Source organism: Garra rufa, chromosome 19 (genome assembly GCF_049309525.1).
Source record: "Garra rufa chromosome 19, GarRuf1.0, whole genome shotgun sequence".
Classification (NCBI taxonomy): Eukaryota; Metazoa; Chordata; class Actinopteri; order Cypriniformes; family Cyprinidae; genus Garra; species Garra rufa.
Genome location: NC_133379.1, coordinates 30,068,829 through 30,093,556, shown reverse-complemented (window position 1 = coordinate 30,093,556; position 24,728 = coordinate 30,068,829). Strand labels below are relative to the sequence as shown.

At 34.6% G+C, this 24,728-nt stretch overlaps 2 protein-coding genes across 2 annotated transcripts; both read right to left on the bottom strand.

The window, feature by feature from the left end:
* Positions 1 to 3,586: 3,586 nt before the first annotated feature.
* On the bottom strand, positions 3,587 to 19,608 carry mamdc4 (MAM domain containing 4). The gene is made up of 28 exons (XM_073824405.1): positions 19,307 to 19,608; positions 17,266 to 17,361; positions 17,012 to 17,167; positions 16,349 to 16,474; positions 16,000 to 16,233; positions 14,914 to 15,039; positions 14,640 to 14,804; positions 14,081 to 14,181; positions 13,408 to 13,563; positions 13,229 to 13,319; positions 12,996 to 13,112; positions 10,883 to 10,984; positions 10,654 to 10,791; positions 10,430 to 10,569; positions 10,164 to 10,266; positions 9,976 to 10,080; positions 9,730 to 9,861; positions 9,461 to 9,588; positions 9,011 to 9,224; positions 8,762 to 8,899; positions 8,560 to 8,684; positions 8,360 to 8,450; positions 6,520 to 6,669; positions 6,306 to 6,431; positions 5,496 to 5,620; positions 4,863 to 4,962; positions 4,558 to 4,748; positions 3,587 to 4,231 (listed from the first exon to the last, which is right to left on the bottom strand). The coding sequence occupies exons 1-28, from the start codon at positions 19,362 to 19,364 to the stop codon at positions 4,193 to 4,195; spliced, it is 3,573 nt and encodes a 1,190-aa protein (XP_073680506.1). The 5' UTR covers positions 19,365 to 19,608; the 3' UTR covers positions 3,587 to 4,192.
* A 185-nt stretch (positions 19,609 to 19,793) lies between these two features.
* phpt1 (phosphohistidine phosphatase 1) lies at positions 19,794 to 24,408 on the bottom strand. Its single transcript, XM_073824406.1, has 3 exons — positions 24,195 to 24,408; positions 21,591 to 21,718; positions 19,794 to 21,505 (listed from the first exon to the last, which is right to left on the bottom strand). The coding sequence occupies exons 1-3, from the start codon at positions 24,337 to 24,339 to the stop codon at positions 21,413 to 21,415; spliced, it is 366 nt and encodes a 121-aa protein (XP_073680507.1). The 5' UTR covers positions 24,340 to 24,408; the 3' UTR covers positions 19,794 to 21,412.
* Positions 24,409 to 24,728: the final 320 nt, after the last annotated feature.

Genomic DNA, 24,728 nt, shown 5'->3' with positions numbered 1-24,728 from the left:
AAGTCAGAATTGCACAATAAAAACTTCTGATGTTTTTTTTTTACTCAGAATTAATGATAAACTCACAAATGCGAGAAATAAAGTCAGGATTGTGAGATTAAAAACTTGAGTTTTTTTTTCTCGCAAATGCAAGTTAATTTCTCTGGGTTCTGACTTAACTCACAATTCTGAAAAAAAAGTCACAATTGCAAGATACAAACTTACAATTCTAAAAAAAAAAAAAGAATTGTGAGTTTATATCTTGCAGTTCTGACTATATTTTTTTAGAATTGCAACTTTATTTCTCAGAATTGCAAGTTTATTTCTAAGAACTACGAGTTTATGTCTCGCAATGTCTTCATAATTCATACTTGTGAGTTTGTACCATGAGATGTAAACTTGCAATTGCGAGAAAAAAAAAGTCAGAATTGTAGGATTAAAAAAAACTGAAACGGACTTCCATAGAGCACTGCAACTGCAGAGAAAAAATTATAGTAATGTTAAATACATTTTTCAAAAGTTCTGATACATGTTTGCAATGACAAAAAGAGTGAGTAAATGGCAGAATTTAAATTTGTAGGTAAGCTACAGCTAGAAATGAACCTCTAAGTAAAGATGTCCACAATTACAGTGAATAGGAAACTTGTAAACTTTGAGCATCACAGTTGAAATGATATAATCACAAACGGCAGTGAGCGGTCCAGCATAGCTTCAGTGAGTGATCACAGTGCAGAAAGGATGATTAATAGACATTTATGGACCATATGTGCATGGTGGCCCTCGTCTCACGCTTTCCTGACAATACGTCCAGTTTTCTTCAAGTCTCGTCTCCCTGTCCGCACCGGCTGGCTACTGACTCTCCATGTTCCATGACAGACACGGGCACTGTGGATAAGAATATAGACTCTACAGTTATTAAAGCATAGACACATTAGATTATTCAATTAGCTGTTTTTAAAAGCAATTGTAATTTTTGTAAAGTTTTACTTTAATACTTTCTCATATAAAGACTGATTTGCCAGAAAAGTGAACACTGGGAATATTAAGGTATAAATAGTTGCGTAAGTCACATTATGTTAGGAGAAACATATTTAGGCTACCTTACAGAACATTTTAATGCATAAAGAATAACTCTCTTTACATTTGTAGATGTCCCAGAAAGAAGTCAGATTTAGTTAATTTAGGGGACGTTTTAGCAAATTTGCGAGGCAAAATACACACGAAAACATCTTACCTGGAGCACCACATGAGGCGTTTATGAGGTTTGGCTGCTTGTCTCCTGTACTGCATCAGTCCACACACCAGGTCGTGAGCTATCATGACGTAAAGTAAGAATATGAGCACACCGGGGTCCATTCTGCCGGTAAGTGCAAATATTCGCTATTTGACTGGGTTTTGTTGCACAGAAATGCAGATTGCACGGCTAGATAACAGTAAATTCAGTCACAGCATCACTGTCACTGCAGCTCTGTCACGCGTTCGTGTCTGTTACCCCTCCACGAGTCACTCATTTCTCACAGTCACAAACAATTCATAAACAGCGATATTTTGCTCCCCATGCATTGGTTTTATAGTCCAAGCTTTAATTTTAAACACAGCAAAGCTTTTCATCTTTTTACTGTTGACGTAGCGTGAGGATTTTGTCGCTTGAATTATCCTCCTGAAGCTTTTCGACAGACGGATTGGGAGGATGTTGCCGTGGAGACATCGCCGTTGCTAAGAGACGTCGTAATTCGGTCTCTAGTGTCGAGTTTAGAGCATAAAAACAGCACACACACACACACACACACATATATATATATATATATATATATATATATATATATATATATATATATATATATATATTAATTAATTGTAAATGAAAAATGTGTTATATTTACAGTGTTTTATAAAATTCACTCAGCGATAAGCGCGCCGTTTGTGTCCCTCTTAAAGGAGCAGTTAACTTTCAGAACAAAAATTTACAGATGATGTACTCATCCCCTTGTCATCAAAGATGTTCATGTCTTTATTTCTTCAGTCGTTAAGAATTGTTTTATTATTTTTATTTATTATCTCCATATAGTGGACTTCTGTGGTGCCTGTGAAAAACACGATCACAGCCGAGGAAGAAGGGTCTCATCTAGCAAAATGATCAATAATTTTCTTAAAAATGTACATATACTTTATATATTATATACTTTTTAACCTCGTCTTAGCTCTGTGTCAACTCTGTGTACTCCAGTTCAAGACAGTTAGGGTATGAAAAACTCCCATCTCATTTTCAACTTCAAAATGGTCCTACATTGCTGTTTTACTCTTTTCTTATTCCTTGGCTAGGATCCTTTAGAGCCCTTTGAAGCTGCATTTAAACTGCATTTGGAAATTCAAACTCATGGGCAACATAGAAGTCCACTATATGGAGATAATTCCTGAAATGTTTTCTTCAACAAACATAATTTCTTTACAACTGAAGAAAGACAGACATGAACATCTTGGATGACAAGGGGGTGAGTACATTATATGTACATTTTTGTTCTGGAAGTGAACTATAAATATATGTATAAACGACTTTAACAAGCTGACAGGAAGTTTTACTTGACATATCTACAAAAATCCAGTAACAAGACGACAATAATCAAATAAACACCTTAGATAAATGAACTGTAAAACGTTTTAAAACAGTCATACTCGTATGGACATGTACAATTTGTTGATTTACACTTTGAAAGACTGTTTAAGTTGCATAATATTCCTATTAATTGCAAATGACACATTATTTAAACAAATTCTCAATTTAATGTTAAATTTTGATTTGCAGAATGGTAATATAGCATGATACACTTACCACCTCAAATGGTTCATTAACTCTCTCAAAACAAAAACTATGCATTTTTCCCTTTAAAAATGTAGTGCATTGTTTTGGAACCTCTGTTTCTTTCCATTGAAGGGAAACTCAGGTATTAAAACTTGAATGGCTCTTACTGAAACCCATGAAACATCTGTGTTATTTATAAAATCCGCATCGTTTTATACATATTTTGAACTATGGGGAACATTTTATTCAATTGTATATTATGGTTGCATTAGATGAGCGACTGTCGCTGCCTTTTGCTATTTTTACCACAACGCAACTCAGAATGCACAACTCAGAAAATAAAATACTGATACATGACCACAGCAATTGAAAGAGCTTACAGATGGCAAAGGATATAAGATAAGGCTTAAACCAAATGCCATACCATTGATTTAAACACCCCCCGGATATCAAGTTAAATCCGCGGTGAGAAATTTCTTCAGTGGCTGTGGCATCATGACAAGCGTTGGCATGTTTACGTCCTGCCCTGAAGTCATCTAGTGTTTCTTGTCACTGCCATTTGTAAGCTCTTTCAGTAGCTGTGGTCAACTAAAAACCTCAAAGGCATCAGGGCTAAAGTGGAAAGAACAAGGACGCTGGCCTTTAGTAAGTTTTATTCATCCACAGGCACATTCTTTTCTCCTCTTCTTATCACTAGGAAAGCAGTGAAAACTCACATTGCTTCTCTTGTTGCCCTTTGACTGAAAACTTTTACCAAAGTCGCACAATGTAGCATGGTATCAGTATTTTTGCTTATTCAGAGTTGTGTTGTGATAAAAAAATTGCAATAGTTAGCACTAGTACCTCACTGAGTGCAGCCATTTTACATCACTGAAATAATGGCGGCCTCCATAGTCCAAAATATGTATAAAATGATGTTGATTTTTAAAAAACGTACATCTTTTTTCTACCATGTTTTAGTAAGAGACTTCATTTACGTTATATTAAGCCATACAAGTTCCCTTTAAGTTGAAAGATCATCCACTAGTTAGAACTTTCTCAGATGAACACAGTGAACCCAAACCACTTAAACCACAAAATCATGGACATGATTGTTTGCTTTTTCTGTATTTTGCTGTTGTGTTCTATATCATAAATCACATTGTTTTGTATTGGGCTACTTGTTTAAAGAAGAATTTATATCTTGTGATGCCATATACAACAGCCTGTATCATCAGTTGAGTATAACAAGTTATTTGACCCCACTTATTTCACTCATAGTAAAAATACTCTATATCTTTTGGTTAGCATCAGGCATTCTGCATGTGTTATGACCGGGCTAGTCCTGCTGTAGCGACACAAGCAGTTCTCCTGCTGTGATGTCGACCATTTTGCTGAAAGGCTGCCAGTTGGTGGCACAGTCACCACAATAACCTACGGTCCTGTATTTTCATTCACCTCCTCTGCACGTTCCTGTTAGCAAGCAAACACACAAAAGGATATTTTACAAAACAGCAGTTTAGATTTTTAGAGATTAAAGTAAACCCATGACTTACTTTTATCTGTGGAACACAAAACATGAAATTCTGAAGACTATACTGGTTGTTCTTTTCCATAACAGTATCTATATGGCTTCTGAAGACTTTAAACATGACTTTGAAAGATATACAGTAACCTTGGTCTAAAACACATATAGTGAAAAGCAAATTTAAAATGCATCCTTCTGTGTCCTCACAAGGGACATAAATGTCAGAATCCTTTCAAAACTAAACAAGGCCATATATAGCCAGATAACTTACAGCATTTCCAGATTCATACATGTCATTGCTAAAGCCAGTGCAGTTTACACGAGATCCGTTTGATTCCTGTATTAAAGCATTGGTCCTATGTTTAGTCTTCAGGTAGAACACCAGCAAGGCAGCGAGAAGCACTATGAGCACAATGACGACTACGATAGCCACAACGGTTCCTGTGTTGTCAGATGACGAGGCTAAAAACACAAAAAGAAAGTATATAAAAAGATTTTCACTTAAAATGATAACAAGATTACATAATCTAAATTACACTAAAGTAAACTAAGTCTTGCTTTATGAAAAATTCTTACTTTGGTCTGTCTTCTGGCCTACACAGTTCACCCCAACTGTGTACCGTATGTCATCCAAGGCCAGAACATCTTTCTCTCCTTTAAATCCTTCTAGTACAATCTAGCACAAACACACACAATCAGTATTATAATACACAAATTATATTTATAACTCACACTCAAAAACCTATATGAATACAGTTAATATGTGACCCTGGACCACAAAACCAGTCATAAGGTTAAATTTTACAAAACTGAAATATATAAAGCTCAATAAATAAGCTTTCTATTGATGTATAGTTTGTTAGGATAGGACAATATTTGGCCGAAATACATCTATTTGAAAATCTGGAATCTAAGGGTGCAAAAAAATCTAAATACTGAGAAAATCACCTTTAAAGTTGTCCAAATTAAGTTCTTAATGCATATTACTAATCAAAAATTACATTTTGATAGGTTTACAGTAGGAATTTTACAAAAAATCTTAATGTAACATGATCTTTACTTAATTTCCTAATGATTTTTGACATAAAAGAAAAATCAATAATTTTGACCCATACAGTGTATTTTTGGCTATTGCTACAAATATACCCCAGCGACTTAAGACTGGTTTTGTGGTCCAGGGTCACATATAATACAGTTGGTTTTGGTCACCTGGTACTCTGTTTCTGAGGTGATATTGACACTGAAGCGTTTCCAGTCTCCTCCTCCCTCATGCAGTGTCAGCAATTCATATCTGGTCCCTTCAAACAGCCTCCACACTGTGAGTTTAGTGTCATCTTCACCAAGAAAGGCAGAAAAATGATCATTAATAAAATCTCTATGACTTACTTTTTTTATCCAAAGTGACTAACATGTGCATTTTACAGGATGTGTAATATCTGGATGCTAGTTTTACGGAAAAAATAAGTAAGGATTAAATAAATTGTATAATCACTAGTGAGACTTTTGCTGTTCAAAAGTTTGGGTTGATTGGAATTTATCAACTTATGCTCACCAAGGCTGAATTTGTTTGATCCAAAATACAATAAGACAGTATTATTGTGAAATATTATTACTATTTAAAATGACTGTTTTCTATTTGAATATGTTTTAAAATGTAATTTATTCTTGTGATAGCAAAGCTACATTTTCAGCAGCCATTACTTAATTCTAATATGCCGATTTGGTGCTAAAAAACATTTATTATTATCAACAATAAAAACTGTTGTGCTGCTTAATATTGAATATATGAATATAAAATTCAAAAGGACATAATTTATTTGAAAGCTTTTGTATCATTAAAATTGCATAAATGTCACTTTTGCCCATTTCAATGCATCCTTGCTAAACAGTGGTAGTAATTTTTTTTCACTAATTGAACAATTGAACTTTTGAACAAACTTGTTCAATGACATACTAGATAACTGAAGTAATAAACAGCTAAAACTGATTGTTTGATGCCATAGATACATATATACATACATATGGTTGGCTGATAAACCCAAAGGCTCAGACAGGTTCCTTTGGTAGGTGGCAGGTGAGGGCTCAGCAGCCAGGCATTCTGGTTAGAAGTATCACGCTGGGAGTTAGGAAGGACCAAGAAGTGTCCTAGAGTCATAAAGGACAATAAATTACACCTAGTTCCTCCAAATATAGGAGCTGATGACAAAAAAATGTTCTTATGAGCATAGATCACCTTCATCTGTGTATAGTGTGTGGTCATATGGTGGTGTGCTGTAGAACATCTCAGCTTGCACACTGCTAAGGTCCCAGTCTAACCAGTCTACAGATGGGTTCTGAGTGTTGGACCAACCACACATACCTTTCTCGAAATCACAGGCACTATCTGAAATGTACACAGCAGTGCAAATAGCAATTATTACATATACATATATATACATACATATATATATATATATATATATACATACATATATATATATATATATATATATATACATACACACACACACACACACACACACACACACACACACACACACACACACACACACACACAGTACAGACCAAAAGTTTGGACACACCTCATTCAGGTGTGTCCAAACTTTTGGTCTGTACTGTAGATATGAATTCAACTGAAAAAAAACTTGTGAAAACATCTTTCAGGTGGTCAAATAGCAAATAGTGGAGCTCTGCAGACACCTACTGGTAAAAGTTATTTGTAGTTGTTTTTCTTTTACTTTAAAAACTGGATTTTCCAAAAGATGGGCAAAAATCTTATCCATGTTATCCCCATGAATTAAAGTTAGAAATGTGGGTCTTTTATAAAGTGAATTTTACATAAAAAAGCAGTTTTTTTTGTTATAAAAACCCAGTTAAAAAATATTTATTTATTAATTTATATACATTTAAAAAATATCACTAACCCACTGAAAACTGCACAAATGTAGAGTAAAAACTTTAATAAACAGAAAAATATACAGTACAGACCAAAAGTTTGAACACACTGACTTTTGGTCTGTACTATATATATATATATATATATATATATATATATATATATATATATATATATATAAAATTAAAAATTAGAATGTTATAAAACAATTTAGAATATTAATATTAAAGAATAATGAATTAAATTAATATAACTTCAAAGTCAGCATGAAACCTTGAAATAATTCCAATATTCAATGATAAACAAAAAGAAGGATGGGACTTAATTTTATCCAATATAAATATGGATAATAATTGCATAATGAAAGGTGGTGTATATCTGACAGGTAAAGAGGAAGGGAAAGAAGTTGTTCACTTTCAGAATTAATTTATTTACCCTTATGTCATCCGAGATGTTCATGTCTTTCTTTCTTCAGTCGCAAAGAAATTATGTTTTTGCGAGAAACATTCCAGGATTTATCTCCAGATAGTGGACTTCAATGGGAGTCAATGGGCTGAAGGTACAAATTGCAGTTTCAATGCAGCTTCAAAGGGATTTACACGATCCCAGCCGATAAATAAGAGTCTTATCTAGCTAAACAATCGGTCATATTATTAAAAAAACAACAACAACATTTATATACTTTTTAACCAGAAATGCTCATCTTGCACTAGCTCTGCGATGCGCATACATAACCACATCGGAAAAGTCAAATGTGGTTAGTTCTTTGTCTGTGTACTCTTCATCTCATTTTCTCCTCCAACATTGTTGTTTTACCTTTTTTGTAATGGCTTTTTGACTTTATTTGCACATTCACTTTCTTAATACTAGCTGGGACAGTACTACTGTCCCAGCTAGTGCAAGATAAGCATTTATGTATACAAGTATATAAATCTGTATTTTTCTTGGAAAATAACAGATAGTTTTGCTAGATAAGATCATTATTCCTTGGCTGGGATCGTGTAGAGCCCTTTGAAGCTGCATTGAAATTGCAATTTGGACCTTTAACCCATTGGCTCCCATTGAAGTCCACTTTATGAAGAAAAATCCTGGAACGTTTTCCTCAAAAACCCTAATTTCTTTTTGACTGATGAAAAATAAAAGACATGAACACCTTGGATGAACTGTTAAAACAAACCTGCTGTGGGGCAACTGTGAGTCGAGTAGGCAATGTCATCAATGGCGATAAAACTGGATGGGTCTCCTTCACCCTTCACCTCAAACTCCAGCTAAATCCCAAAAAATACATAAAAGAGCATTTATTTAGCACAATAAACTAAATAAACAGGGTTTTATTTCATTACATTACTTAACAAGCCAAGGCATCAGATTACTTACCTGCCAATCCCCTTGCCAGTTGACATTCCCTTGGCCATGACGCCAGACATGTCCCTGCCTGATGCTACTGGAGAATAACTGTATCCTGTTTCCATGAGTTGGCTTCACATAGACATTCAGCTTGCCTGTGTAGAGATACATATACTGTTTTCACTTGCGAATGAATAGATATACACGCATTTATTGGATAATATTGTCTTACCTGGTTTGTTTCCTCCTGTATGGTACCAGAAGTGTACACACTCGGTGTGAGACAAACCTCTACGCACAGGGGAAGTCAAGGTAGTCACACTGCCCTGGGGAAGGACATCGAAACTGCTGTGGGCCAGCATGTAGAAACCTGGTCACAACGTGCTGTAGGTCATTCATTTGAACTAATCCAGCGGTTAGTGAATGAGACGCAAAAACACTATATGCAAAAGTGTTGCTTTAATTTTCAAATTCCCCTCACCATCTTCTGTCTCCAGGCTGTGGTCTGTGTTGGGTCCAGTTTTAGCTGATTCCCAGCTCTGGTGTACCCACCTGGCTCTTCCAGAACTGGTGTAGCCACAAGTCTGACTCTCAAATGAGCACATAGTGGGCAACGAACATGCTCCTGTCACAAACGCCACATCATCTAAAGCCAACTGTCCATCAAAACCAGAACGAGTGGCCTCAAACACCAGCTGCATATATGAGATGAAGAGAAATGGATTAAAAAAATTAAACAAGATTAAAAAGATTGAAGCAATTGTCCAATTAACATAATAATAACAATGTTAAACATCCCCTCTTACAGTCATAAGACGCTTAATGTAGTCAGTTCATTCACTAATGATCTTGTAAGCCATTTTCAAGTCTTTATGTGTTTTCCTACAGCTTTTGCTTACAATTATACTGTGTAAACAACTTTTGTGTGCACCTGGAAAGCGGAGAGCTGAGGAGGCACAGAGCAATGGCCCTCATGCCAAACGTTACCATGGGCGCCGCTGCGCGTCCACAATAGCTCTTCTGAGCCATCAGGATATAGCATCTTTACACTGAGAGCGCCTGGGAAACAGAAGATGAAACAGATTATAATGAAGTGTAGTTTGAATCAGTTTTTCTGCATATCAGCTTAAAGGAACACTCCACATTTTTTGGAAATAGGCTCATTCTCCAACGTGGTGAAAATAAGGTGTTCAGATCCACCTGTGTTTGGCCCATAGAGTTTGTAGAAGAAGGACAGACAGTGCTCTGAGCTAATATCCTGTCTGAGTGACAGGAGACGTCCAGAAAGACCTCGCAGTGAAGTGTCCCACATATCCACCACTAAACTCCTACCTGAAAAAGAGAGAGATGAGAGATGAAAGAAGAAAGATTCTTGTATGATAATGCTGATGCTTTTTAAACATAAAAATCAAATAATAATTTAGTCAACATCAAAAGGTTCCTGACCATCATGAACAGTGTGGTCCATTCCAGTATGCAGCTTCCAGTCATAATTATCTGTTTTGTCCTGGTACCATCCGCACAAATTTACCTCAAAATTACATGATATATCTGTTAGACGGGAAACATAGATGTTGATGCAAAGAGAGAGCAAAACTAAGTAAGAAAATGAATAATTATTTGTTTCCACTCACCACCAGAGGGCACAAACAGAGCAGAACAGTCAACAAAGTGCACATCCTTCACTGCAATCTGGGAGCTAGGGGAGAGCTCTTTAGCACTAGCCCTGAACTCTAACTGAGAATGACAAAAGACAAATAGATAAATGAATAGATAAAAATAGATGAAATGAATGAAGAACGAATGATAGATAGACAGACAGAGAGACATGTGGAAACAACAAAAGAGACAGAAAGACAGACAGACAGACAGACAGGTGGAACGAACAAATGACAGGTACCTGAAAGCGATGATCTCTAGCTCCAACATAGACTTCCTCTTTTACCCAATTTCCTGCCGTCTCATTGGTTCTTCCAGAAAACTCCCACAGCACAGGATGAGTCCCCAACACACTGTCCACAACATACACTGCCAGATCACCTGCAGAGAGAGCAAGACAATCTACAGTCTAACATCATGCTGACTAACAGAGGTGAGACAGGTGTATTACAGCCAACGTTGTACCTATGTGTGGGTTACTGCCGCTGAGACTGTAGGAGAACTGAAGGGTGCATGCTGGACCCGACAGACCCAAGAGAGGTGTACGAGTTTGGGCTTCACTTAGCTGCTGCCCAGGAGCGCCTACCACAGTCAGGAACTCCTCTATAGGCACACACACACAAATGAAAGTAAATTAAATTACCTCATAAAAACATTTTTTACTTCCATAATAATGAAAAATGATTCTTTTCACCTTTCATGGTGTCATCATTATACTCCAGTTTTAGCTCCCAGGCTTGGCTTCCTATACTGGCATCTGTCCAGCCAGAGCTTCCCATCTCAAATGAGAAGTCCCCTATGTACATAACATTGTGTAAATATGATTATTTTATATCATAAAATAAATAGAAGAATGGTAAATAAAGAGAAAATGTACCATTGGGCATTGTATTAGTATTTACTATACTGCATGATGATGATGATCAGATAATTTAGTGAGAATGATCTCTGACAATGAGAATCTGAAACAATCTAAAAAGATTAGACATCAATCTAAAACATAGATGTGAGGCTAAATTAGAGGGAAATGTGCTTAATTAGACAAATTTGGCTAAAAATAATCATTTGAAAAAAAAAAAATAGTACAAAATAGACTAAAAAAATCTGGAAAGATGAAATATGAATCTAAAACATGAGTGAGGCTAAATTAGAGGGAAGTGTGCTTAATTTCACAAATTAGGCTAAAAATAAAAATGTGAAAATTTCAATATGCAAAATATTTTAAATGAAACAAAAAACTGCAAAATAGGCTGAAAATAATCAATTTAGGCTGCAATTGATAAAGATAAAATGTAAAAAATAGTACAAAATAGGCTGAAAATAATCTGGAAAGATGAAATATGAATCAAAAATGAGGCTGAATTAGAGGGAAGTGTGCTTAATTTCACAAAAAAGGGCTGAAAATAATAATGTGAAAATAATTTCACAATGCAAAAGATTATAAATGAAACAAAATAATACAAAATAGGCTGAAAATAACCTGGAAAGATAAAACATGAATCTAAAAAATTGATGAGGCTGAATTAGAGGGAAATGCTTAATTTCATAAATTAGGCTGCAAATAATAATGAGAAAATTAAAAAAAATAGTACACAATAGGCAAAAAAAAATCTACAAAGATGAAAGATGAAACATGAATCTAAAACATGAGTGAGGCTGAATTTGAGGGAAATCTGCTTAATTTCACAAATAAGGCTGCAATTAATAATGTAAAAAAATTATATTAAATTAATATAAAAAATAATACAATATAGGCTGAAAATAATCTGGAAAGATGAAATATGAATCTAAAAATGAATGAGGTTGAATTAGAGGGAATTTTGCTTAATTTCACAAATTAAGATGCAAATAATGTGAAAATGTAAAAAAAAAAAAAAAAAAATTAAATTAATATAAAAAATAATACAAAATAGGCTGAAAATAATCTGGAAAGATGAAGGATTTATATAAAACATGAATGAGGCTGAATTAGAGGGAAATGTGCTTAATTTTACAAATTAGGCTGCAATTGATAATGACAAAATGTTAAAATAAATAGTACAAAATAGGCTGAAAATAATTTGGAAAGATGAAATATGAATCTAAAATGAGGCTAAATTAGAGGGAAGCGTGCTTAATTTCACAAAAAAGGCTTAATATAATATTGTGAAAATAATTTCACAATGCAAAAGATTTTAAATTAAACACAAAATAGTACAAGTCCAATTGATAATGAGAAAATGTAAAAAAAAAAAGAAGTACAATATAGGTAGAAAATAACCTGGAAATATAAAACATGAATCTAAAAAATGAGGCTGAATTAGAGGAAAACATGCTTAATTTCATAAATTAGGCTGTAAACAATAATGTGAAAATGTAAAAAAAAAAGTGCAAAATAAAATGAAAATAATCTGGAAAGATAAAACATGAATCCTGAACTTGAAGGAAGTTGAATTAGAGGGAAACATGCGAAATTTTACAAGTTGAATGCAAATAAATATCTGAAAATTAAAAAAAAAAGCAAAATAAAATGTAAATAATCTAAAAAGATTAAAAGTCATCTTCTAAAAACATAAATGAGGTAAAATTAGTGGAAAATTGGCCTAATTTCACAAATTTAGCTAAAAATAATAATGTGAAAATATAAAAGAATTTTCACAACGGGCTGAAAATAATGTAAAAATAATGTCACTGTAACAAAGTCTTTAAGGTAAAACAAAACAGACAATTAATTAGTAAATTACTATGTGTGTGTGTGTAAATGTACACTTAAAACAAAAAAATCTTGCAAATACACTGACACATATATTAATACAGGTGGAGCTCACCACACTGAGCCTCATCTTCTCCAGCAGGACAATCCTTCTTAAAGTCACAGATTTTCAGATCGTCGTCTGTGCAAGGGTGAGGGGGAGGCTTTGGAAATTCTGGAACTGGCATTGCTTCTAAATGCAGGGAAATACAAGAGAGAGAGACTATTGAATCATTTTATAAAATTACAGACAATATGCATGCAAGCATAGAGTTGTGGTGTACAATCAGGCATAAAACTAGAGAGTACCATCAGATAAGCGACACTCGAGGGACAACACAATATCATCGATAGCGATCCCTCCATAAGCTTGGTCTCGAATGGCGGCAACAAACAGAATCTGATTGGGGCAAGTTCAATAAATTAGAAAGCTCTTTATGACAGGAGTGTAATAAACAGCAACAACCTTGTGCATTGAGTTCATGTACCTGAAACGTGCTGTTGATGACAAACTCCACTTCAGCCTTTACCCACAAGTCCCCGAGAGCACCTCCACGTTCCCATACAGGATAGATCTGCCTCTCAGCCACCAACACAGAGAGTCCGCCTGACACTCGGCCAAACTGATGTGTGTACATTACCATCTGTAATTATGAACAATGAGTGTACAAAAGCCATAACCACTGCAGACATTGAGACAATTGATTTTTGACAAAACAAGTGCATTAACGTAATTTCACTGCTCCCTAAAATATGAATTTGGTACCATATACAGTACAGACCAAAAGTTTGGACACACCTTCTCATTCAGGTGTGTCCAAACTTTTGGTCTGTACTGTAGATATGAATTCAACTGAAAAAAAATTATGAAAAAACATCTTTCAGGTGGTCAAATAGCAAATAGTGGAGCTCTGCAGCCACCTACTGGTAAAAGTTAGTTGTAGTTGTTGTTTTTTTTACTTTTAAAACTGGATTTTCCAAAAGATGGGCAAAAATCTTACACCAAACCATGTGAAATTATCCATGTTATCCCCATGAATTAAAGTTAGAAATGTGGGTCTTTTATAAAGTGAATTTTTTATAAAAAAGCAGTTTTTGTATAAAAACTCATTCATTTGAATGAGAAGGTGTGTCCAAACTTTTGGTCTGTACTGTACGTACCCGACAAGGATGTGTGGCATTGGTTGGTGCAAGGGGAGGGCTTTGAAATGATGTCCAATCACTCATCATGTCATCAGGTTTGGTTACATACAAGAAATGTCCTGAAGAGCAATAATTCATTGACACTTATTTTGAGATATGTCAGTGTTATCTTTAACAAAAAACAAAATGATAACAGAAATAGAAATAAAAAACTAATATAAGTGGGGGAAAAATTAATGAAATACACATTTGAATAAATTTCCATTACTTCACAATTGGCTAAGTAAAATAAAATTGTGGAATATGACACTTTTTTTAGGATTCTTTAAAAAACAAAGTTAAAAAGAACAGCAGTCATTTGAAATGGAAATGCTTTTTAAAATTATAAATCATATAAATGCAATAATTACAATCAATTTAATGCAACCTTGCTGAATAAAAGTGATAATTACATATAACAGATAAAACAGATATATAATCAATAAAAATATAAAAATAAGATAAAAAAGATCAAGTAGAAATAAAAACTAACTAAATAAAATAAATAATAATAAATTAATAAAGACTGGCCACAAACCTGCCACTGTATTAATTGTGTGGTCTCTACCAGGTCCTTTTAGAGGCTCAGAAAGTGATATATTCATCTGAGTGGTCCTTGTCCATTTCAGGGGTGATATTGATCTTAGGTCCCATCCACAAAGGCCATCTTCAAAGTCACAGCTTATGTTCTGCTGTGTATATACTAAATACACATCAACATAAATCATCAGTGATTCTGACTCCGGACCATTGATATAACACAGGAATCAAATGCACTGAAGATGAAATGATTTATTTTGCTAGACTCTCACCACAGTTCTCTTCATCAGTTCCATCACCACAGTCATCTGTGCCGTCACACACCTTATATTCCTCCACACATCCCTCTCGCTTACATGCCACAAAACCAGGGCTGCATGTTCCACTTTCAGGGGGAACTGAAAGAGAAAATCCAAACATCCCAAATGCAAGCTTTAAAAAATGTATTTGTATTTTTGATAATTAAGTTGCACAACTGAGCTTTGTTAAAAAGAAGAAAAAAAAAAAAAAGAAGGCAGCCAGGATTGCCACCGGTGTCCCGAAAATAAAATAAAATAATAAAACGGACTGTCACTAGTGCCCTGGCAAACTAAATAAATTTAAATAGAATAAATTAAAATAAAATAATGGACCACTTAGAAAAAAAAAATGAATGGAATGAATGAATGAATGAAATAAAATAATAAAAAATAAAATTGAACTGTTACCAAAAAAGGAAACTGGATAAAAACAAAAAATTAAGAAATAAAATAAAATATATCAACATAAAATAATGGATCGTTCCAGTCTCCCCCAACAATAAAAAAAAAAAAAAAAAAAAAAAAAATGGACTGCCACAGTGCCCCGACATAAAAAAAATAAAAAGTTAAAACAAATTAATTAAATTAATTAATTAATAAAATTAAATAAAATTAAACATTAAATAAAATAAAAAAATTAAAATAATAAAAAAATTAAATTAAAAAATTAAATTAAATAAAATGGACTGTCACTGTAAATAAAACAAATAAATAATTGAATAAAATAAAGGGTTTTTTTAAAATAAAATTTAAAAATAAAACAACAATAACAACAATAATAATAATAAAAAAATTGTATTAAATTAAAAATAAAATAAAATGGACTGTCACCATGCCCCCACAAAAATAAAAATAAAATAAATTAATTAATGAGTAATATTAAATAAAAGTGGACTGTCACCAGTGCCCTGGCGAAAAATAAAAAAAAATAAAAAATAAAAAAAAGGAAACTGGACTGCCACTGGTGTCTCCCTCCCACACACAAACTAATAACATAAATAAATACAATAAACTGAATGAAGCCTCTAGTTTTCCTCTAGAATTATTTTTACCATTTACCTGGCAAGGCACAATCTAGGAATTCCATCTGATCAATAGACACATCTCCCTGCTTCCCTTCACTGCGTCTTGAATGAAGATGGATATGGAAAGGTCCCGAAATACGGCCCAGGTAAATGGTGGCCTCCCTCCAGCCGCGGACGCTGGTGCTGTCCGGCCTCCACACTACAGCTTCCTCACCATCAATTTGCCACAGCGATCCCCACAGTGGACCATCACCCAGCCCTGTGTGACCTGAAACACATGTACAGTGAATTCCTAAGTGTTAAAGAAACACCTTTAATTCTGCTTTTTAGGTAAACTGGTCAATTTTCAATGCAGTTTTGAATGTGTTAGTATGTGTGTGCACCTGAGTCCCAGATGAAGTATCTGAGCCGAAGGCGACAAGTTGGAGATGAATGTCTTATTGTAGGGGACACAAGCACAGCAGTTCTGGGAGTATCTGAAGTCACAGCCGTCACTGCCATGAACCAGCCTGAGGAACACAGAAGCATCACATGAAGAGAAACCTTAATAACGCTTCAGTTTGTTAACATTAGTTGACGTATTAGCCAATTGTGAATAGCATTTTCAATATTTTTGACCCTGGACAACAAAACCAGTCTTAAGAAGCACGGGTATATTTGTAGCAATAGCCAAAAATACATTGTATGGGTCTTTGGGTCAAAATTATCCATTTTTCTTTTATGCCAAAATTCATTAGGATATTAAGTAAAGATCATGTTCCATGAAAATATTTGATACAGTTCATGCCATAAATATATCAAAACCTAATTTCTGCTAAAAACTTCATTTGAACAACTTTTGAGGCGATTTTCTCAATATTTCGATTTTTTTGTACCCCAGATTTCAGATTTTCAAATAGTTTTATCTCAGCCAAATATTGTCCTATATCCTAACAAACCATACATCAATGGAAAGCTTGTATTTATTGAGTAAATCTATAATTGCATTTGAAAAGGTTTTTTTTTAAAGTGCTTCTGCAGGAAGGGTAAGCTGAATTTTGATGTACCTATGGAAGTGCCAGTGGTGTAGTCGGAGGACGGCCCGCTGTCAGGAAGCGTCTTCCCTCTCTGCCGTCTCTCCCACACGTAGTCACCTTCATCTGACTTCCATCCACACTTTCCCTCATGCTCAAAATCACACACAAAGTCCGGTCCCTGATAACCTGGAATTCAACCGATAAACCAGAACAGGAAAAAGGACACATAAATACAGTAACCAGATACCAGAAATAAAGGAATATATAGACATTCAGTGTCTTACCACAGTCTTGTTCATCACTACAGTCTTGGCAGTCACAAACAAAATCACATCTGACTTCTGGGGAACTGCTGCAGTCATTTCGCTCCAGAGCCACAGCTAGCGAAGATGAGTAATGATGAAGATACATGATTGGACTTTCACAGTTGTGTGTATAAAATCCACAACCACAACATCACACTGCTATTACTGTACGATTACAGAGACTTTGTGAAAGCTTTTAGCAATACAGTGTTTTCACGACGTGTCATTAATTGGCCATATTGGCGGCACTGAACATAAACAATGCCACTGAACCGAACGAAATTCACATATTTTGCTAAAAAACGCTGCTGAAAATGGCCAACTATTGTCATGTTTTGAGCTGTACTAATCTGTCAGACCGGGAAAAACATTTGGAGTAGTACAGACTGCCAAAAGTTATAACAAATCAAGGAGAAGAGTGCAAAAAAGTGTGTTTATGGTTGGCCAAGCTAAACCAGGATTTCCAGGGTAAGAATCTTGACAACATTCGTGTTTGTTCTTATCATTTCCGGTCAGGTAGGTAAATATTAGGCTAATATCTTAATTAATACTGCTTCTATGTATCTTTACCACCTATTAAGTGCCACTTTAGTTTGACAAAACATTGCGATTTTTCCTGCTTACTAAGCTTCTCTATGATTAGCACCTTCCACACGTTTTTTCCCCGTGGTTTAGACAGCATAAATTAGCAGAACATCATATTCAGTAGTACATTAACTTCATTAATCCATAATCCATGCTGTTGTTTACATCTGAGTATCTCCAATATGGCTGCGCATCTGTGTAACTGACTAAATCGCTATTTTGTCCGACAAACAAAACCAGTAGAGTAGATTAACTTATTAATAATATATTTAGCTTTGAGTAACAATTGGGTGGGTTTTTGTTGTGAAAACCTGGCAACCCTGCTTTCACTAGACACTTGAAATGAGGTGCTACAGTGACCTGACACATTAAAGAGCCACAAAACTGTATTTATTGTTTGAATTTCTTAAAAAAAACCCAACTTTGATTCAAACCAAAAGTAGCCTGCTCTTGTCTGTCGGTATTCTCTTTGCTCGCCGATGTACCTTAAGATATTCATTCATGTTTATTTCATGCTTTCATGCAGTGTTGCCAAGTCTGGGGTTTTCCCGCAGAATTGGGCTACTTTAACACAGTTGCCATGGGTTGTTTTTCCATGTCTGCGGAATTTAAGCGACCCCAATAATGTGATACTTATCCCCTGGAAAGTGAATTGTACCTGGAGAACCCCGCCAAAATTTTTTATTTTACCCTCCTGGAACGCGTTTTATGTTTTAAAAGAAATATCTTGGTTGCATTTATTTGATCTACATTCAACATGAACATTTAGAATAACATTTATCTTTTAATATATTTTAAAATGTAATTTATTCAAGTGATGGCAAAGCTGAATTTTCAGTATCATTACTACAGTTTTCAGTGTCACATGATCCTTCAGAAATCATTCTAATATGCTTATTTTCTACTCTTGAAACAACTAAATTATGCTGTAAGTGATTAAAAGTCCAATTTAGTCTGAGTTTAGGCTTCAAGACATTAAAAACACATGGATTTCCAAATCTTCCTGTTCAAGCTGTCACAAAGGTCTTTCTTTTTAGTAATCACACAGTACACAGTCAAAGGTCTCTGAGACACAAATGTCAGATATGAGACTGTATTCCCATATACAAGGACGATAATTCTTAAACAATGCAAAAAAATCAATGAGGTAAAATGTCATAGATTGTATTACTAAGCATAAAGCAGATGGTTCTGTAGTTCTGATGGGTTTAGCAGAAAACGGATTGCATTTACAGTAATACAAGCTTAACATTAACTTAACCTATTGGAGCTTATTCATTAAAATATCAATAATATCATTAGAAATATCAGCCATCAAAATATACAATTTAAAGCACTAATAGTACACATATGTCCCAAAGTGACCTTCAATACTTTAAATAACTGACCTGAAAACATTAAAAACGAATAAAAGAATAAAAACACCGGATCTCACCCCTGTGACAGATACTCAGCATGAGACACGCAAGGAGAATCCAGTGGCAGGTAGCCATGAATCCAGTCTTTACTTTTGCCACCAGAAGAAAGAACAACAGCTCTTCTTCAGCGTACAGTGAGCAAAAGCAGCGTCCTGCCACATCTGAAGTTATTAACTTCACCTGCGTCCCTCCTTCCTGATTCCACAGAGATAATACCTGGACTTTATATTTTAACCTCCAGACGTGTGCCAGATCCGTCCTATAAAGCTGCTCAGCCTTTTAAAAATATGCAGCACATACAGCTCAGTTTATCTTGGCTTCAACACCAGATACTTCGCTTGACAATGCAAACCATGTAGCCAAAATGAACAGCACATTCTGGTCTTACTAATAGCAGCAAATTGTAAACCATTTCTAGGGTTCGGCTTACCAGTAAACCTTGACAGATAAGCAAGGAAACAAGAAATTGAAAATTACACAATAAAAAGGCAGTAGATGCAGTACTAGAGGCAAAAGTAAATTCATTTATTAAATGCTGATGTGCAATCCATGTCTGTTAATTTGCAACTGATAGAAGATTTTGATTTTTAATCATCAGGTGATTAAACTGAACTGACAAAACATGCCTTGATGCAGTTATTTTAAATGTAAATTCAAAATGCTTCAGATGTCATTATGTCGTAATATTTCTAGTCAAGAAAGCCACTGCGCACCCTAAAGGCATCTTCCAATAATAATGTGACAAATGATTGTGAAGTGGATCGTCAAGTTTATCAGGCAAGGTTTACAACCTCCGGATCAGGTCTGAGGGTCCAGATTTATAGCTTGGTGCTTTTGAAATCATTATATCACTATATACACACTGCTGTTCAAAAGTTTAGAAACATTAAGATTTTTATTGTTTTTATGCTCATTAAGGTAGCATTTATTTGATCAAAAATCCAGAAAAAAAACACTAATATTGGGAAATATTATTTTTATTTTAATATTAGTTTTCTTTGTTAATATATTTTAAAATGTATTTTATTCCTATAATTCAAAGATGAATTTTCAGCATTGTCACATGATTCTTCAGAAATCATTCTAATATGCTGAATTATTATCAATGTTGAAAACAGATGTGCTTCTTAATATTTTGTTGGATTCTTTAATAAATAAAAAGTAAAACAGCATTAATTTAAAATAGAAATATTTTCTAACGCTATAAACTACAATTTAAAAGTTTATGGTCAGTACATTTTTAATTTTTCTTAAAAAAAAAAACTTTTATTCACCAAGGTTGTGTTAAATTGATAAATTGTTAGAAAACTGTTAACTTATATTGTTAGAAAATATTTATTTTTTTATATTTTTAACTTTTTACTCATCAAAGAATTCTGAAAAAAGAATTACATGTTCCAAAACAAATGTTGACTGTTTCCAACACTGATAATAAAAGTAATATATCAACATTAAAATAATTTCTGAAGAATCATGTGACACTGAAGAATGAATTAATGGCTTATGGAAATTTTACTTTGCTCACAGGAATAAATTTTATTTTAAAATATATTCAAATAGAAAACCATTATTTTAAACTATAATATTATTTCACAATATAACAGTTTTTTTCTGTATTTTTGATCAAGCAAATGCAGCCTTAATGAGCATAAGAGACTTCTTCAAAAAAGCTACGCCAAATCAGTGATTTACATCTCTGTGTATTAATTGCTTCAACAAGATATTTCCTTTATTGTAATATAACAGTGTATCCAAACTTAAATGAAGGACAAAAAAGTGGTTCTGGAAATTTCTAAGAGCTCTTCTCTGGACTTTATTATCGTTTCAGGATGTCAGTGTTGCACTATATAACTTTTATGGTTTGGATGAAGTACTTGACCTTTCCCACTAAACTGTTCTGAGCTTTATTTCATCATTTCCTATATTTGCCATTTAATGGCCAATGGCCATAAACGTAAGTACTTTCCCTTCTCTTAAGTTAAAAACCAATCAAACAACAAAGAGGATGACCTCTCCTATAGTTCTGGAGTAAATGTCTAATCCATCCATCCATCAATCGTTAAGACAGGTAGGTTTCAAATAGCGTCCTTATACGCAGCTGTCATTTATTCCATGTAACCTATTCAATACCCTTCATCTGCCCAGGTCACCTCATAGTCTGGGTAGTGGGTTTTTATCTTCTCTGTGGAAACTGAATGCCTTGCTCTTCCAAATCCCTGAAAAATAAAGAAGAGGAACTGATTAATGAATCATCTGATTCAAAGAAAAATGTATTGTTTATTACTGGAACATCATACGCACCATGGAATAACCGTAGACGTGGATCTTTTTTGCGGCACTGTCGTGTTTGATTCTTCCACCTCCGAGACACTCGCAATCCAATTCTCCACTTCTCTCCAGTTCTTCGGACACACGGTCATAGATATCAGCTTGAGGAGATACAATGTTATTAAGGTTTTGTAGCTACAAAGAACACAAAGAAATGTTTGTTCTCCTATCTGATGTGTTCCTAAAAACTGTGATACATATCTAGAAAGATATGGTACTTTGTATTTAAACGGAATCAAGTCATTTTCTGCAGGGGCCATGGGCTATTCTACAGAATCGGTCCAACCTGGTGTCGCACCACCAAAACACAAAAGCATTTAGGTATTCAAATCTTAGATGTTTACTAAGATCATTCTATTGTTTATTGAAACCCACAATAATATTTAAAATATCAGTAGGCTTAATATATAAAAACAGCCTTTAGTGTGTACTTGCAATTGGGAGGGAGCTGCCCCAAACCCTAACACCTAAATTCCAACTTATGAAAATGCTATTGAAATAATTTTTGTATTTTTTCATTGTTTTTAGAAGTATCCTTTTTATTCTTAGTACACACAAGTACACAATAAAAAAGATTTTCTTTGTAAATTATGAAACTTTATGTAAAAAATAAGGTGTCCTGCATTTTCATGTCACTACCGAAACAGTGTATATTTTAGTCCACTGGCTGAGATTGATTTTAACTACACCCTTACATTCATGATCAGGAAATATTTACAGGTGCATCAAATGAATTAGAATGTTGTGGAAAAGTTAATTTCAGTAATTCAACTCAAATTGCGAAACTCTGAATTAAATAAATACATGTATTAAATAAATTGTATTAAATACATAATTTGGTTCTTTTAATTGTGATGATTTGGCTAACATTTAACAAAAACCCACCAATTCACTATCTCAACAAATTAGAGTACGTAATGAGACCAATAAAACTTTTTTTTAGTTAATTGTTGGCCTTCTGGAAAGTATGTTCATTTAATGTATATGTACTCAATACTTGGTAGGGGCTCCTTTTGCTTTAATTTCAGCCTCAATTCGGTGTGGCAATGAGGTGGTATGGAAGCCCAGGTTACTTTAACAGTGGCCTTCAGCTCATCTGCATTTTTTTCGAATTTTCTTCTTGACAATACCTCATAGAGTCTCTGTAGGATTCAGGTCTGGTGAGTTTGCTGGCCAGTCAAGCACACCCAACACCATGGTCATTTAACCAAATTTTGGTGCATTTGGCAGTGTGGACAGGTGCCAAATCCTGCTGGAAAATGAAATCAGCATCTTTAAAACATTTCTTGGTAACCGGGTGCATTGACTTTGGTTTTTAAAAAACACAGTGGACCAACACCAGCAGATGACATTGCGCCCCAAACCATCACAGACAGTGGAAACTTAAAACTGGACTTCAAGCAACTTGAGCTATTCCTCCAGACTCTAGGACATTGATTTCCAAATGAAATACAAAACTTGCTCTCATGTGAAAAGAGGACTTTGGACCACTGGGCAACAGCCCATTTCTTCTTCTCCTTATCCCAGGTAAGACACCTCTGACGTTGTCTGTGGTTCAGGAGTGGCTTAACAAGAGGAATATGACAACTGTAGCCAAAGTCCTTGACCCGTCTGTGTGTGGTGGCTCTTGATGCCTTGACCACAGCCTTAGTCTATTCCTTGTGAAGTTCACCGAAATACTTGAATCGATTTTCCAATCGATTTTGGTTCTCTCGGTTGGTTCATGTTTTCAACTTTCTGTAAACATGCTTGGATACAGCAGTCTGTTAACAGCCAGCTTCTTTGGCAATGAATGTTTGTGGCTTACCCACTCTGTGAAGAGTGTCTCTGATCAGCAGTCTTCCCCATGATTGTGTAGCCTAGTGAACCAATGGCTCAGGAAACCTTTGCAGGTGTTTTGAGTTAAATAGCCACCATATTGTAATTTGTTGAAATAATGAATTGGTGGGTTTTTGTTAAACGTGAGTCCAAATCATCACAATTAAATGCAGAATTACTAGAAATGTATACTTTCGATATTATACAAGTACAATTGCATACATACACTTTTTTTTGGAATAAGACCTTTTTTCCAAGACGTTTCCAATTGTGACTTAGGACCAATTCCATAGAATGGCCCATTGCATTTTTGTTATTAAAAAAGTAAAATGGCAGCTAGGAAAGTTGAAACCCTAACAGAGAAAGAGACAAGAGAGAAAGGAAAAACGAATAGTAATGTGCAAAATAGAGAAATAGTTGTCGTGGGTAATAAAAGTCCAATCACAATTCAATAGACTAAACATTCTACATCTCCCAAAGACGCGAGTCTTTTGAATCAGTTCATGGAAAACATTAATTTCTGCAGGTGGACTGTCTTGTGAGTCACTTTGAAAAATACTTGTCAATGCATATAACTCAACAAGGACAATAAACTTCGTCTTTAAAGACTACGAGCCAAAACCAATATTTGACAGCTGCAATTCAACTACAGCTTAAAAACTTCCTAAAAAGTATTTACTGACATTCACAACCTAATATAATATGCCCACTCTCTCCTAACACCTGTCATTCATTCAAACACTTGAGTGGATCCCTTACCATGATACTCGGCCCACGCGTATCCTCTCACAATATCAACATATGATTCGTCGTTTTTGCTGTGCACCCGTATGAGGACGTATTTGAAGACGCCGTTAGGATCTAAATCAACCTCTGGGATTTTAGCGAGACGTTCTTCAGACATGATTGCAAAAGCGAGACAAAAACGCTAACACTACAGCGAAGTTCAGTACAGCAACAGAGAAGCACTTCATTTACCACTGCTGTGTTTTGACTGTGTACTGGAATGAACGTATTCACAATAGCGACACCTACCGGTTTGGAGCAAAACGATACCAAAGAACAGAATCGCAACACAGAGTGTTTATAAATTTTAATTTAATTAATGTCCGTTTTAATAAAAACTTAAAGGGGTCATCGGATGCAAAACTAACTTTTCCATGTTGTTTGAACATTAATGTGTGTTTGTGTACACAACCACCCTACAATGATGAGAATCCACCCAGTATTTTTTTATTCTTTAAAAAGTAATATCCCCTTCTTAAAATCAGGACATTCTCAGCTTCTTGTTGT

Bases quoted from the DNA above. Each gene is read 5' to 3' on its own strand.
- mamdc4 (XM_073824405.1), bottom strand. From the start codon at position 19,364: ATGGCTACCTGCCACTGGATTCTCCTTGCGTGTCTCATGCTGAGTATC. The intron at 9,225-9,460 runs GTGCACACAAAA...TCATATATGCAG, and splicing joins CTCAGCTCTCCGCTTTCCAG to CTGGTGTTTGAGGCCACTCG. The intron at 4,749-4,862 runs GTAAGAATTTTT...TTGTGTTTTTAG, and splicing joins AGGCCAGAAGACAGACCAAA to CCTCGTCATCTGACAACACA.
- phpt1 (XM_073824406.1), bottom strand. From the start codon at position 24,339: ATGTCTGAAGAACGTCTCGCTAAAATCCCAGAGGTTGATTTAGATCCT. The intron at 21,719-24,194 runs GTAAGGGATCCA...TATCTCCTCAAG, and splicing joins CGCGTGGGCCGAGTATCATG to CTGATATCTATGACCGTGTG. The intron at 21,506-21,590 runs GTGCGTATGATG...TTTATTTTTCAG, and splicing joins ACGTCTACGGTTATTCCATG to GGATTTGGAAGAGCAAGGCA.